The 16920-nt window shown below is 34.2% G+C and overlaps 1 protein-coding gene across 1 annotated transcript in view; it reads right to left on the bottom strand.

Annotated features, from left to right (window-relative positions):
- Rb1 (retinoblastoma 1) overlaps positions 1–16920 on the bottom strand; it is a 163812-nt gene that overhangs the window by 93423 nt on the left and 53469 nt on the right. Inside the window, exons 3-7 of the mRNA XM_005387557.2 lie at positions 13548–13663; positions 10566–10685; positions 8172–8210; positions 7148–7215; positions 4254–4364 (exon numbers count right to left, since the gene is read on the bottom strand). Of these exons, the coding sequence (XP_005387614.2) occupies positions 4254–4364; positions 7148–7215; positions 8172–8210; positions 10566–10685; positions 13548–13663 (454 nt within the window). The remainder of the gene's footprint in view (positions 1–4253; positions 4365–7147; positions 7216–8171; positions 8211–10565; positions 10686–13547; positions 13664–16920) is intronic.

Here is a 16920-nt window from a genome sequence, read left to right as displayed (position 1 = left end):
TTTTTTTTTTGAGACAAGGTCTCACTATGTAGTTCAGGCTGGCCTAGAACTCACTATATAGCTTAGGCTGGCCCTGAACTCACAACGATCTTCCTGCCTCAGCCTTATTACGGCATAGTCACCATGCCTGGCCAACAAATACTTAAAATTCTACTCTAGATTTCTCTATTCCATTATGTCACTGTTCACAAAGGCTACTTAAGCTTCAGTTTTTCATCCACTTCAATAATTTAAAGTTTCCATGTTTTTTAATGTCTCATCTACTATTTTTAGTATTATTAAACACTTTCATCACTTCAAGAGCAAGGAATTAGTCCAGCCTTAAGTAAGTGTACATTTTTCTACAGTGTATTTGAGTTTGAAATCCTACTCTTGAGGCTGCAATTTTAGTCTAACAGGAATGACACTGGATGCTTAATGGCATTTAATTACATTAGCAATTTTTATTTAAATACAATGGACCCTGAAGTTATGACTGGTGTCACATATGGAAAATTTGTGTTATGACCAGAATTTTAGGCTTAACTTACAACCAAAGTCTTGAGTAACAACCCGAATGCTGGCCACTTGTGCAACTGTAAACAAAGACTCACAAAAGAAAACTGTATATAAGCTTACATAAGTGTAAGTCTGAGCCCAGATGCACGTCTGTGGATGTGATTTTGATCAGTGCTTTATATGATCACTACAATTACTGCTACCAAAATGGCCTCCAAACGGCTAGAAAAGAAGCTAAGAAAGGAAGGAAAGGTAAAGAAAGCAATTATAATAGAAAAGAAAGAAACTGGAGAAATTCAAGAATGGCCTTCCTGTAACCTATCTCACTAATGGTACAGCATGTCAAAATCTATCTTGACTGTCTTACAGAGGAAAGATTTATATAAGAAAGCTAGTGTTGCTAAAGTTGTTCCTCAAATTAGTAAATCATGAACAACAGTGTTAGATGAGGTAGAAAGGCTATTATTAGTGTAGATAAACAAAAGGCAGATGGCAGGTCATAGCCTATCTGAATCTGTAATTTGCAAAAAAAGCTAGGGATATAATGCGGATCTCATAAAAGATAATTCATCAGTGAGCAGTAACAGTGAAATGAGTAATAATTTCATGTCAGTAAAGGATGGTTTCACAATTTTAAAGTGAGAACTGGGGTTCATAGCGTAACTAGGCAGGGTGAAGCAGCCAGTGTTGATAAAAGGGCTGTTGAAAATTACACACGAGTTTGAAATGATGACAGAGATAAATGGCTTTTGCTCTCAGCAGGTTTTCAGCTGTGATGAAACTGGCCTTTTCTGGAAGACAATGCCCAGGAGAACATACATTACCCAGGAAGAGAATAAAATGCCAGACCACAAGCCTATGGTGTTATGGTTGATACACTGTGTCAATTTGGGGAGTCTAGAGGTTTGGCTAAGTGACTCTGTAGTTTTGCATCTTGGGGTCAAAAGGACATGGCCTTACCCTTCTGAGATATTGTTCACTGTGTCAATTTTAAAAGTTTAAAAGGTTAAACTATGTGATTCAGCAGGGAGCCAGGGTGCTTACTTTGTATTCATCCTGAGCCTGTGCAAGAGGAGGGCATGGAGATTATGTGAGTGCTCCCCCCGCTCCCTAGAGGGGGGTAGCCTGCTTATAATATAAGGCAGAAAAAGAGGCTTGCTCTTCTCTGCCCCTCCCCACTTCTGCTCTTGATGCTTTTGCTGTTCTCTGCCTCCATAAACGTTTGCCTTCTGCCAAGTGCCACTCTGCCTTGGAGCCAGCCAAATATAGACTAAAACCTCCACAAACTATAGGCTAACTAAACCTTTCCTTTCTTAATGTTGGGCGTCAGGTTTTGTGTCTCAGCAACAACAACAAAAGTAACCAAGACAGGCGGATAGGCTAAGCTTACTGCTATGTGCCAATCCAACAGGTGACCTTAAGATAAAGCCTCTCTTGGTTTATCACTCTGCAATCCCTAGAGTGTTCAGAAAACATAAAGTCATGAAAAACAGGCTAGGGGTTACATGCATACCTAACACAAAGTCGGGGTAACAAGAGTACTTTTTCTTGGGTGGAGCGGGGAGGCTTTCTGTCCTACTGTTAAGAAATACCTAGAGGACAAGGGTTTACTACTCAGGCTTTTCTCATCATGAACACTGCTCCTGCTCACCCATGAGATTTGGAAGAAGAATTGGCTAAAGAATTCCCATGGCTCTCAGTTGAGCCTAATACAACTCCTCTACCGCAGCCTATGGACCAGTAGATTATAGCTAACTTTAAGAAGCTATACACCAAGGAATTGTTCCTGAAGTACTTCAAGATGGTCTCAGACACAGATTTAACCCTTAAAGAGTTCTTTGAAAATTACACACATGAGTTTGAAATGATGACAGAGATAAATGGCTTCCTGGGTAATGTATGTTCTCCTGGGCATAAGGAAGGAACAAAACATCCTTTCCTGTGTGGGGTTGAGATATCCTTGGCCAACATCTCTCTAAGTACACTGAGATCTGCCTGAAAGAAAGTGTCGCCTAAAATTATACAAGACAGGGACTATGAAGGCTGTGTAGAGGAGCCTGAGCTTTCAACTGACCCTGTGGTTAATGACATTGTCACAGAGTCCACAGGCTTGCAAGTAGACACTGGTAATATTGAGGAACTGGTCGAGGAACACTCAGAGGAACTGTCTACAGAGGAACTTCAGCAACTTCTGGCTGAGCAATACAAAACGGCAGCTGAGGAGCTTTCTGAAGAGGAGGAGGAATATCAACAATCAGTGCAGCAAAGTTCTTCTTAAATAAAGGAAATCCTCAAAAAGTGGATAGCACTACAAACATTTGTAGAGAAGACCCATGCAGACAGAAAAAGCTAATCTTTGCATTTACTTGCTTAATGACAATGCCATATCATACTACAGAACAGTGTTAAAGGAAAGACAGTAACAGACAACCTTAGACCAGTTTTAGTTCTGAAAAGCTTGAGGGCTAGGGAGCCAGAACCAGGTCCTTATAAGCTACAGAGTCTCCCAAAGAGAGAAAAGACACCAGAGAGCCACATTCCTGATGTTCTCATGGGAAGGGGACTCTCCTTCCAAACAATAACCACCTTCCATTTCATTCTCCCTTCCTGCAAGCCAAAGATATCACCTTCAACGGTGAGTACAGTATGAAATTGTTGTTTCTAGTAAACGAAGTACATTTTATAACTTTGTGATGAATACACTAGGAAAATTATTGGTGTTTCTGGTAAATTATGCACATTATACAACCCTTTTTATTGTGAAAAGGCTATTTAAGGGGTGCTTTAGGAGGTTCAGATGCATACAACCACCCCTCACAAATGATTTGAGTCAAGGGTCCAATGTACATTTCCCATCTCATTACTCACTGATACAGTATCAACTACAGTTCATATATCAAAAAAGTCACATAATTATTATATTACCCAATACTAGTAAAAAATTTAGGTAAGCTGTTCTTAAAGAATGAACCACTCTCTCCCAAGCAGGTCCATTCGTTTCTATCCTATCTCTTGCTCTTCTTTATGGGAATACCCTCCCTCACCCTTCTTCAATGGAATGCCTTTCCCCAACCTTACCTACTCTTCAAAACTCATTTCAAATACCACTCTTTTACGTGGTATTCATTGGCTTCCCACAATTGGGAAATCTGAACTCCTAAACTCCCATAGCACTTGCTTTATTCTAACCCAGACCACTTTCTAGCATACTCTCTATTATTTGTTTTACATGTCTTATCTTTCCTTCCATAATTCATTCTACTTGAAGCCTACTGTGGTTCGATCTGGAATGTCCCCAAAGGGCATGTGTGGAAGGCTTGGTCCCCAGCTTGATGCTGTTGGGAGGTGAGGAAAACATCAAGAGGTGAAGCCAAGTGGGAGGTCTTAAGGGCATTTGCAGCATACCCTTGAAGAGGACAACAGAAACCCTACCCTTCTCTCTTTTACTCCTCTGTCAAGAGATGAGTGGTTTTGCTCGAGTACATGCCATGATGTGTTGCCTTGCCAAACAACAGGGCCAACTGATCATGGAGTAGAACATGAGAAAACCTGTGCAACAATAAATCTTTCCTTTTTATAAGTTGATTATCTTGGGTGCGTATTGTCACAACAGAAAGCTGGCAATACAAGGGAAGAACTCATGTCTGATTTACTATCATCCTCTCTGTTTGAGAACCATACTGGACATCCTAGACATTCAATAAATAACTACTGAAGAAAAAGTAGAAGGGGTACAAATTATCTAAAATACTTACTATATGGTTCTTTGAGGAGTGCAGGAGGTGAAAGCTTTATAAAATAGTCAAGCACACACAGCATTAACTGAAAAGAAATCACTAGATCATCTTCCATTTGTAATACTTCTCCTGAAAATAAAAAAGGTTTACATATTTAAGGAAAGTTAGAGGTGAGTAACTTTAAGTCAGAGAAACTTGTGGGTATGGGTATATCCATATATTCATTCATTTCATAATTACTAGAGACATAATAAAACTTTTCCCTTTTTATGTTTTGTAAAAATAAAATCAGTCAGGTTTAAAATATATAAATAAAGACATAAAGTTATAACTTTAAAGTTATAAAATGAATAAGGTATTAATTTACCATAATAGTTCATTCCTTATGTCTAAAATCATTTGCATTTTGCTTTTTAAAAACTTATTTACAGTTTTGGTATGAGCTACAGAATTTACTACTTGTGAAAATAATTTTAAAAGTATAATATATGTTAATCTTTAATTCTAATTATTTATGAGCCTCATATATTTTCAATCTGAACTGCCGCCAAAATATTACACTAACCAAAGCCATTAAGAAATAACAAAACTAATATATAATTGTAAGGTCATCTATAATTATTTAGAGAAAACTGTAAAAATTAGTATTATATATACAACTAGAGGGCTATGAAAAAATAACTGCAGATAGTAGATACCTGAAAAAAGAAATAGTATAGCTACACATTTATTCATGGCTCTATTATTTTTTAATAATAGTATTAAAATAGTATAGCTACACATTTATTCATGGCTCTATTATTTTTTAAAGAGAATTTAATTTGATATACTATCTTCTGGGTACTTGACTGCTAAACCAGCAATAATCCCAATAAATACTAAAGGGACAGAAAATATGTGAGAAAATTCTACCAGGCAAGTTTCCTAGATTCATAGATAGGATGCAAAAATGTGTTTGCAAAATACTCAGAAGTTATTAAGAAGTACCACAGAGGCAAAGAAACATATTAAGTACCTTAAGGTAAAAATAGTAGAAAGGTTAGATGAAAGAACCTCTTTCTTCCTATTTCTAACACAAGAAAGGAAAACTATATACTGGGGTCCAGTGTTACTACTAATCTAAATCTGAGGGTAACTCAGAAGGAATCCTCATCTTTTTTCCTCTTCTAAATTGGAATAAATAGAAATTGCTCAGAGAGGGATAAAATGGAAGAAGTACAGAACTGTAGTTAGTTGATAAACATAATGATGCCAGTTTACTATGGTCAACTGAACAATCTGAATTCCAATACAATCTTGTTATAAAAAGAATTATGGAATTCATAAACTCAAACAACAAAGGCTCACATGACTCCAAATAAATAAGCTCCTTTCTCCTTCTATAATAAAAATACCTTTTAACATGCAATTTAATTTTTACAGTTTTTTCCTAAATAATTATAGATGACCTTACAATTATATACTAGTTTTTTAGGGAACACAAGCAAGCCACAGATTAAGTACAAAGTAAGTGAAGGGAGATTTCACCCACATACATTAGGGGTAACAACACAGAATCAGTGTTAGCTGTAGAAAGCGCCAGCAAGATGAGGGAGAAAAGTGGTTATAAAAATATATTACAGAAAAGAAATAACAGAATCACAATATAGGAATGGAAAAAAGAAAATTCAATGCAGATTAGAATCTGAAGGGAAAAAATCCCCTATCAGGTCTTACACTAAGAATTTAATTTAAATTATATGAAAACAAGGAGTAGGCCAAGCTAAGAAAAAATTAAGAATGAAACAATACCATTAAATAGTTGGGCTCAAAACAGAACAATTGAGATAAAAACAATCAATATATAAGAAAAAGATGAAAATTTAGAAATCTTATGATAAAAACACTATGGAGGCTCAGAACAATCCAATATAAGGTAATTAATGTTCCTCAAACAGTAAAGAATAACCTAATTAAATAGAATATTTAATGATATAGTAAAGTTTCTCTGAAATGAAAAGCAAAATCTCAAGTTTAAAAATTCTGATGTTCCAAGAGAAACTAATGTAGAATTACAAAAATCAAGAGATATCCTGGCAATATTAAATCTAGGAAGGAAAGATGGAAAAGCTCTTCAAATATTCAGGGAACTAAATAAGGAGAGATTTATAAACTAGTCTCAGATTTCTCAAGATCTATGCCAGAAAATAATAAGAGAGTCAAAGCATGACTTAAGATTAGGATATGCAGCAAAGTTGTCCCTTGAGTAGAAAGTCTCTGGACATGATCCATAAACATGTCAAACATAGGGAATATGGCACCAAAAAGCCTATTTCCTACCAATTTTTTGTATGTCTTTTCTTCTATAAAATTCAAGTAAAATTAATTTATATGTTTTAAAGACAGTATGATCCTATTTTTAGAAAATTATGTCTGTGAATGCATTCATTTACCCATCTATTTAATCAGAATGTATACACAAATATACATCTGGAATAATAATCACATGGTTTTAATGATGGTTATTCTTCGGGTGGATTTTGTATAATTTTTCTTTGCACTTTACTGTTTATCTTGAACAAATATTTTTATAAACACAGCAGATCCTTATTCTTAAAAAAAAAAAAGAGGGCTACTGTACAGTTCAGCAGTAAAGTGCTTGTTTAACATGGGTAAGGCCCTGGATTCTATATCCAGGACCACAAGAACGAAGGGAAAAAAGGAACAGAGGGAGGATAAAATACTCATATAAAATGAAATAGTCTCAAAATGTTTGCATTACAGAATTACAAGACATTTCTAGCAATTAACAAGCCATGCAGAGAATGGTATGAAGGATGCATTACCTGAATAAAAAGTTTCTGCTTAATCCAAAAAAAAAATCAAGTTATTACATATGAAACATTAGCACATAATAAACATAGTAAATTTACCTTTAGCTAGTAAAAACGTAATCCAAGAAACTTTTAGCACCAATGCAGAACTTATTTCGGCAGATATTCTAGTACACAAATAGAAAGCAGGAATGAAAAAGAAAAACTTAACACTGACAAAGTTTTCTAACTAAATCTTTGGGGTGCTTTGCTGTTTTTAATTATAGACCTGAGTTAAATGCGTAATAGAATACAGCATATTTTAAATGCACAATTTGTACCTTAATTTATTTCAATTCACTTAGTGTTTCTAACCAAGGTAATATATTCAGCACATGTAACAGTATATTTTTAAAGGAAATACTGAATATCCCAATTCTAACCAAAAGTTATTTACAGGACAAAGCATTTTGTAATGTATTTGGTTTCAAATTACCTTAATATTTGTGTGCTCTTTGTTTTCTAATTAAAATCAACATAGTAAGTAGAAAAAATGAAGTTTTGGGTTACTCTGCTTTGCCAATTTAATCCTTTGCCATAATTTTTCTATAGACATTCACTTGTTGGAATTAATAGATGCATATCAATTAATTAATAAACATAAAACTCCTCTTTATGTTAATCACTTTCAATACTACTACTTCAATGAGGCAGGAGATCTGTGCTATTCATCTGCTTCCAAAGGAAAACTCTGGAGCTCTCCATGTGTATACTGTTATAGCATGGACTACAGATCTAAAAAACTAATTTGGCAATTTTAATATAATCTTTATGTTTATTCTTACACAAAATTAATGTTCTAAGTCTATCTGTGACAGACTCTCAATAAAGATTGAATCAGCTGGTTGCATTTCCCAGAGCTGCTAATAATTTTGCACTGAATCCACTTCCATCTTATTAGTTCTTCTTTGTTGCACAGGTTATGTATTTCTTCATAAGTTAAATAACTGACACTGGACTACTTTATGGCCTTAACTTATGAAATAGCCTAGTGACATCAACACAGTAAATCTAATGTTATCAATATGTTGAGATTATTCCAGAAAAAAAACTTTTAAAAAGTAAAAAGCACTCTGCTACTTACGAACTGCTGGGTTGTGTCAGATATATAAGTTCACATGTCCTGAAAGAAAGAAATAATTTCACTAACATTATGACTTTTAAAATATTTTCATTATACAGAAATCACAGGAATTTCATCAAACTCCATTCATTTTAAGAAGTATACATTTTAGCCAGGCATGGTGGCACACACGTGTAATCCCACCACTTTGGATGCTGAGGCAGGACAATTCCATCAGTTTGAGACCAGCCTGGGCTACATAAGTGAGTTCAAAGCCAACCTGCACTACATAGCAAGACTCTGTCTCAAAAAAAAAAGTGCACATTTTAAAATCAAAAATGTACAGAATTATGAAGCAAATATGAATTTTCTAATTCTCTAAAATGCTCTTCTCCCTATATTTCCCGATCATTAATATTATTAAAAATAGTATACACACAAAATAAATATATATTTAATAAATATAATAAATATATATAGGATTTTAACGTGAATCTGAACATAAAAGAGAATACTGGCTTACTTGCCACCTAAAAAAAGTAGACTATGAAGTCTGTAATTACTTGTTAGGATATTCCACTCTCTGATATCTCTTACTAACTCTCCCTTAGCCTCCAGAAGACTCAAATACAGTTCATCAGTGTAAGGTATGATGAGTAAAGAAAAAAGGTAAAACATAATCTAATACCAAAGCAGATTACTCATCCTAGACAATAGTAAAACAACTCAGAAGTAGCCAATTAAAATTATTGTTGCAGGAAAAAAAAAGGACTAAACCCAAGTCACTCTTAGTCCCAAAATCCCATATCTAGAAATGACCTGATAATTGTATTTTTTTAGTACTAATCTGTAAAGAATATAATTTTCTTTACAATTGGCTTAGAAAATCTTTGTTTACTTTATTATAAAGGTAATACAGGCTCTTTAGGAAGGAAAACCTGCACTTCTGGTAAACTTATTTCCAATCATTTTATTCTAATTAGTGGTCTGGGTTTTTTCCTTATAACACAGACATCACCACAGTACAGCCTGTTTAATTTATTTAATACTAGAAGCACTTTCCTATGCTTATCCCTCACTTATATTTATATAATTTTATGTTTAATTAAACTTATAGTGTATTTTTTAACTTCAGTTATGAATTAGTAAGTAGTTTCTAATTTTTGGAGGACTAGTAACAAAAATTGCTAAAGCTTTTTTATACTTGGGATCACATTCTTATGATAAATTCCCTGATAGGTAAAAGGTTGTAAGCAAATTTGAAGGACAGAAAAGAATTTAATGAGTCACCACCATTAGCTAAATTTTAAAAGGACAAAAATTATGTGAACAATCTTATCAACTTAATGTAAAACAGTATGCTAAAAGAAGTATTCTAAAACATAGAAAGTGATTATCTCTAGCACCGAAATTTTGTCTGATTTATAATTTATGACTTTCTGTAATTTCTAAATATTCTATAATTAGTTTACATTCCTTATGCAAATTACCTATGTATCTCATGTAATAACAAAAAAAATTCCTTTTTCCTGTGCAGAAAAAAATCTACCTCTTCAAAAAAGAACAAAAATAAATAAATGTAAGAAATGACATTCCCCCAAAGCCCTGAGGCCACCCCTTGGGCTTTTTCTCTATTTTTCTCACCTTCTATCCTACCGCTGAAGTTTTAGTCATATACCAACCAAGAAAAGGGAAAGAAAAAACTCCCCAGATGTATGCTTCTGAGAAGATGCTTCTTTCCAGCTCTGTCTCCATCACCATTCTCTCCAGAATACCTAAGGACATGCAACCTTCCTCCTTACCATCCTATAACTAATTGCTGTTTTAGCTAAAACATCAACTTTCATATGTATGTACTCAAATGCAATGAATCCCGAAACAAAGGGACAGGAACATGTCATATTAAGGACTACAACACTTGAGTTAGAAAACCACAGTTTAGATAAAAAATGTACTTAAAAACTTAATTCAAGTTTTTTCATTATTCTCCTGTTAGCAGTAATGGTGAAATCGCCTCTACACCACCACTGGAAACACAAAACCACAATCTTAGTGCAGATCACATACATCTTCCATTACCAAAATGTATTTTCTTCCAAACTAAATAATGCCATAGATAGAGTTAAAATTTAGACCAGTAGTCAGAACTAGAAGTCTCTGGACAAATAAGACTAAAATGAGAACTAAGCTTTAAGTTTATGAAAATAAAAGAATAGTAAGACAATTAATTTTAAGGAAACAATGAAAATGCACTGGAGTAGATAAATAAGCTAGAAAGAAAAATGAATCACAAAAGAGACAAATCTAAGGGGAAATAATACTTTTACAAAGTATATAATAGTTCCAAGATGGTATCAAACTCTGAACAGTGACATGAAAAATCAGGGTATAACACTAATAAAATTTTTACTTTACCTTTCTAATTTGCTGTAGAGTGCACATAACACATTGTACTTCTTCAACAGTCTTGACATAGCATTATCAACTTTGGTGCTGGTATCAATTTCTTTTACTAAATCAAAGAATTTATAGACACTACAAATGAAAGAATAAGAAAGTGAAACACTAGTTTTTAAAATTTATTTTCAAAACACAGGCATTTTAATTTGAAAGATTATTAGCTCTACATCAAATCATTATCAAGTCCTCTGGAATGAATTATTTATTGCATTTTACTAGAATTTTAAAAGAAAAAAAGTCAACCGGCCTCAACCCATTCCCCCATTATCTACATATCTATGTTACATCAATTTGTGATTGAGCATATAAGATGACAAAGGTCATGAAAGGACACCTACATGTATACTGATTGCTAAGTCTATCTGTAGAAGTTATTAAATTTATTTTTAAATGATACATAAAAATACAAGTTTACATATTAATGGGGTACCACATGATGTTTCAGTAAATGTATATATTATGTAGTAAGATAAACTTATCTATCTGTTTAAACATTTATCACTTCTTTACGGCCAAGGTACTCAAAATCTTTCCTTTTAGCTTTTTGAATCGTTTCTTCTAGCTTTTTGTACTATATACCTATAGTACAAAATCACTATTAAAAGTCACTCTGTATCTGTTTGCTTCAAAACCATGACATTCTAGCATGTGCAAGGCCTTTGATTCAATCTCCAGCACTGTAAACAGCAGTAAAACAAAATTTTAAAAAATGAGCTTGCAACCATTTATTTCATTCCAATACAAAGCCATGTGGTTCACGCTAGTGTTTCCCTTTAAATACTTAGAACTCTTCTGCAAAGCTACCTACTCCCCAGTGTGGACATTCTCCTTCCCTGCCTCCCTCTTCTGGATTGCCTCCACCCCTTTAAGTAGACTTCTTCCTCCCCTTGCTGTGGCTCTGACTCTCCATACTGGGCAGCCCTCCTTCTCTCCCTGTACTGTGACTCCCTGCACTAACAGCTCACACACCTGCTTGATCTTCAACACTCCACCCCACACAGGCCATGTCAGGACAACCCCACACTCCCATGTAGCTGCACTCCTCATCCCACTATGCTTTAGTATCTCTGGGCCTCTTGGCACTCCCATGCTGCTGATGCATACACTGGAGATTTAGGACTGAATTGAGGGGGAAGGAGAAAGGGAAGATAAAAAATTTTAAATTGTTTAAATAATTATCCCAAGTCCTTCATTATTGTTTTCCATTAAATATAATGTTCAAAACATCAATGTATACATTTTCTGTTAGGGTATTAAAGACAGCAATCACCAAGTGCATCTGATACTCTAATTTCTAATCAAGTTTGAGTAAGGAACTACACCAAAAACAGCTAACTGGACCAAATACTATTAGTCACTGGACCTATTTAGAGTCTGCCCAGCAACCCACAAGAGCTTCAGCCAGGCCAAGTACAGAAGCCTAAGCGTGGAGATTCAACCCTCTAGAGGCCAAGACAGAGGATTCTTTGATTTCAGGAGCTTGAAACCAGCCTGGGCAACACAGGGAAATATTGTCTATAAAATAAAAAAGAACCAAAAACAGGTGACTAAAATTTTCCATTGCATAAACTGGTTGCAGAGGCACATGCCAATGATCTCATCTACTTGGGAGTCTGAGACAGGAGGGTCAAAGTTCAAGGCATCCTGGATAATTTAGCAAGACTGTGCCTTGAAATAAAAATTAAAAGGGCTGAGGTTTTAGCACAGTGGCAGAACCTTGCCTCACATGTGTGAGGCATTGGGTTCAATACTCAGTAATGAAGAAAAATGGAAAGTTCCCATTATATCAAAGGGATGGAGACAGTCATCATAAGCCATGTGGAAAAGCAAATAAAGAAGTTAGAAATGCTACAAGATAGAGAAGATTAGGATGTTGATTAGAAAAGAAAAGAGAATGCAGTATATGTGTACAGTCCAAAAGGGGAAGAAAAATCAACTACAGAATAGCATTTATTAAAGAATCACTCTTGCTTTCTGTTTTTATAGGGTGTATGGCAATATCTGTCAGAGTATCATGAAAACTGTGGGCTGTTAGAAACAAAGCTTTCTTCTATATTTAACTTAAGGAAAAAAGGAAGAGAGGGACAGAGGATTGAATCAGTGCCTGTGGCCTTATAGACTTGACTCTATGAACTATTTATGTTATTGATATAATTTCTGTATATTTATGAATATAAAAAAGTCTCTGCCTCCACATTCTATTTAAAGACAGAAAGAAAAAGTATTATAAAAATATAACAATTTTATCCTAATTTAAATAAAATACCAGTTAGGTTTAATTCTAGAGGGCTTTACTAGAGTAGAAACATATACAACTACCCATCTAGTAAAATTATTTATTATTGTGCTTTGTAAACATGCTGCACAGGAATGACTAGAAGTCCTGGAAGGTTTTGCAAGATAAAGTTCATAAATTACCGAAGCAAATCAGTATATTCTTCCAAGGCTTAAAAGATCAACAGAACATTTAAGTAACTACTGGGTCAAACACTGTAGTGGATACTTAGCAGAATATATAGTAGACTAAAAAATAATGTAATTATAATACCTATGTTAGAATCTTAAATTTTAATAAATCTTACCTAAATTCCTTTATATTAGATCCACACTACTTTTATAAAGATTTTAATATATAAGCCTACTTTATAAATCCTTACTCTTGCTCTGTTGACATAATTTACCAATAGTTATAAAGACAATCTACAAATGAATACTGACAGATAAAAATTTTCCCATGACACAAACTGCTACACTTTTAAGAACTGTAACATAAATAAACTTCCATTAAAGATTTCATGAGAGAATGACAATTCACTATTTGACACAAGTCTTTTATATTTTATTTAATTTTAGCATTTCTCACTAATTTCCTACAGTCTGTTAAGAGAAGAGTCCTAAAGTAGTTCTCTAGGCCTAAATTTATATAAGAAATTTTACCTGGTTTCTATGTTTTTCTGTAGCTCAGTAAAAGTGAACGGCATCTCATCTAGGTCAACTGCTGCAATAAAGATACAGATTCCCCATAGTTCCTTTTTCTTTTGAATACAATCTTTCTGTAAACAATAATAAAAAAGGTCAAGTATAAATCATTTACACATTGACTATTGTATTCAAACTGTGTTATATGTGATTTTTTATTCAGCATAACAAAATATATGTGTTTTTAAATTGCTATATTGGTATACACTTGAAAATACTTTATTCTACATTAATAAACACTTAAATTTTAATTAAAAGATTAAAAATTTAAAAGATCAGAAAATTAAATCACTTCATGTAGAAACTGTAAGTTAGTTCCTTGAAAGTTTCTTTTTCAATAATTCAATGTCATCAAAGCCACACTAAAAGATTTTAGAATCTCTAATAGGACTCTCTAATAGGACGCCCACTTTCTTGACTATACTTCCTTTGCTCAAATTTACTCATGCTTTCATCAATTTGTTCTTTCAAATGTAGTCTAAACTTGTGTAATTCCTATATCTTAGTTCCCTTAACTGCTTTAGTTATAAAAATACAAATAACACATACCTCAGTTTATTAGAATTAAATAAAATTGTATTTATGAAGCCTTTAGAATAGTGTCTGGCATTTACTTAGTGCTCAGTAAGTGATAGCTATGATTATTATTAGAATACTTTTTCCCAACAATATATACTACCTTCCAAATACAGATGTACATTCTGTAAAGTTTGGATTAAACTAAATTCAAAACAAAAGAAATGAGCAGGGCATGGTGGTGCATGCCTGTAATCCCAGCACTTGGAAGGCTGAGGCAGAAGGATCGTTGCAAAGGATTGCTGCAAGTTCAAGACCAGCCTGGGCTACGGTGAGCTCAAGGCCAGCCTGAACTGCAAAACAAGATCCTGTCTCAAAAAGACCAAAAAAGAAAAAGAAAATGTCAAATTCTCCAATGGCAAACAATTGGCACTATTAGCTTACTCCTGATTGAAGATCACAATAGAGCTGAGAAGAAAAGCATGATAAAATTTGGTATTGTTCTGAAATCAATTATAGATAAAAAGTATGTGACATAATTACATTGTTATGGAACCTCAATTTAGGATAAAGTGAGTGATTTAGTGAAACCTTGTCTCAAAATAAGCACTGAAAAAGGAGCTGGGATATAGCTACCTCCAAAGAAAAAAAGTTTGACAGTTTAATGGTGGTGATCGCAAGGGCAAACATATCTGTCAAAATGTATTGAACCAGCACTTATAATTGATATATTTAGTGCATGCAAATTATACCTCAATGAATTTGTTCCAAAGCTGTATTACATACTATTTCTGAAATGGAACATATTTTATTTAATTTTAGCTGTTGTGTGACATACGCCACACAATTTAATATAACATTATAACCAATCAACTGAGGGTTCTTTTGCTGAAATGTGGATCAAAAACCACAGCTAAGCAACATGTATCTTTCAGTAGTAACAGCCCTGAGCTTTGGACGCCAGTAGTTACAGCTCTTAAGTTAGCAGCCCTCCGCCACTTTCCAGCTACTGTCAGCCCTCAGAGGACGACATAAGGACTACAGACCCAGGCTCGAGCAATTCTCCATTGCTCTTCATACTGTCTGGCTGATAGCCTCCTGCAGTATTTCCAGCCTAGCTGCTGGCCACTTTTGGTGTCACCAGCCTTTGGTATTACCAGCTCTTAGTGTACAATATAAGGCTGCTGTACTTGAGATAAAAACCACAAAGAAGCAAAAATATGCTACCCAAAAGAGGCTTTATTAGGACTTATGCTTCAGTATAGATAGAAACAGTGGACAGACCTACCTACTAAGGGTATGGAAAGGTTGCTTAATATGAGGGGGAAAGTCAGCTCACACTTGTACAATGTTAAAATTTCTCTGTAGTCCTGGATAGAGAAGGGGCTCCTCATGAACCTGATTGAGGATGGCTATAGAAGGGTGGAGTCATTTGAAATAGAAGCTTGCTGCAACCAAAGCAAATGTCACTTAGAGCAGCCATAGGATGTCTGGCTGGCTGCAAGGCATTTGAAACAGCCACAAAAGAAGAAACAATAAAATACAGATTACCTCCTGGGATATGCCAGCCTCTTCTCTTCTTCTCAAGATCATTTGATATAAAATACTTAGATGAAATGTTCTATAAATAGGTCCAGATTTTTAATAACCTAAGGAACTTTGCGACAAGCAAAATATGACCTTAATTTCAGATATGGCTTGTCTGTTTCATTTTCTTCGTTATCTTAAAAAGCAAAAGTTGTTAACTTCACTAATCTCAATTTATTTCATTTATAAACTGCTTTCAGGGGTAGTATCCATGAAATCTTTCTCTAATGCAAAGTTCACAAAGATTTTCTCCTATGTCACCATCCAGAATTTTAGGTCTCTGTGATTCATTTTGGGTTAATTTTTATAAATGGTACAAGGTAGGAAATGATTCATAGTTCAATAGTGTTCTGATTGATTCGGCTTCATTCACTGAGAGGACCACTCTTCCTCTATTAAATTCCCTTTACACCTTTGTAGAAAAATCAACTGACAGTATATGTACGCATCTACTTCTGGATTCTCTATTCTGTTTTGCTGATCTACTTGTCTTTCATTTTACCAGTACCACCAAGTTTTGATTATGGTAGTTTTATTCATTCTAAACTGAGTTTGATTCAAGATTTTTTCTATCTAAAAAGCCACCTGATTCAACCTCCCACTGAGAGGACTGAAAAACTAAAAACTAGATAGGTGAGGTTTGTTTAACACAATTAATGCCACAGGCCTAAAACCAAAGTCACCTAACACTTAGATTTTTGTAATTTCATTTTTTTTGAAGTTTGTCCTTATTACAAGTCTACACTGATGTTCTTAGAATTTTCACTATTGAAATCTTTAACCTCATCACTGTTTCCAAGAGTTCTCTGTTCTTAAATTGTGGTTTTGATTTCTATTTTATTAAAAAGGATGAAGAATCACAATATCCAAAGCTTCAACATTCTCCTCTACATCAAATAATTTCTATTTACCTTCTAGTCTTCCTAAAAATGTCTGCATTTCATCAGTGAAAATGCATCTAGGCATTTCTTCTCTTCTCATTTTAACAGATGGACATTCTGCTGAATTCTCAATCTAAAACTCTAATCCCTCCCACTTTAGATCACATTGCCTTTCATATTCAAGATGTATCTTATTCATTCCCCATCTTATAAATTTCTCTTAAAATTCTAAAACATTTTTTTCTTTGCTTAGATATAAATTTGCATCACCTTAAAAAATGTCCTTTAATCCCAGAACCTTATTAAGATACTATTCTCATTACACTCATGCACACTCCTCCACCTTG

Source organism: Chinchilla lanigera, unplaced genomic scaffold (genome assembly GCF_000276665.1).
Source record: "Chinchilla lanigera isolate Chin_1 unplaced genomic scaffold, ChiLan1.0 scaffold00030, whole genome shotgun sequence".
NCBI lineage: Eukaryota > Metazoa > Chordata > Mammalia > Rodentia > Chinchillidae > Chinchilla > Chinchilla lanigera.
The sequence above is the reverse complement of the archived record's forward strand: the minus strand, read 5'-3'. Positions and strand labels throughout refer to the sequence as shown.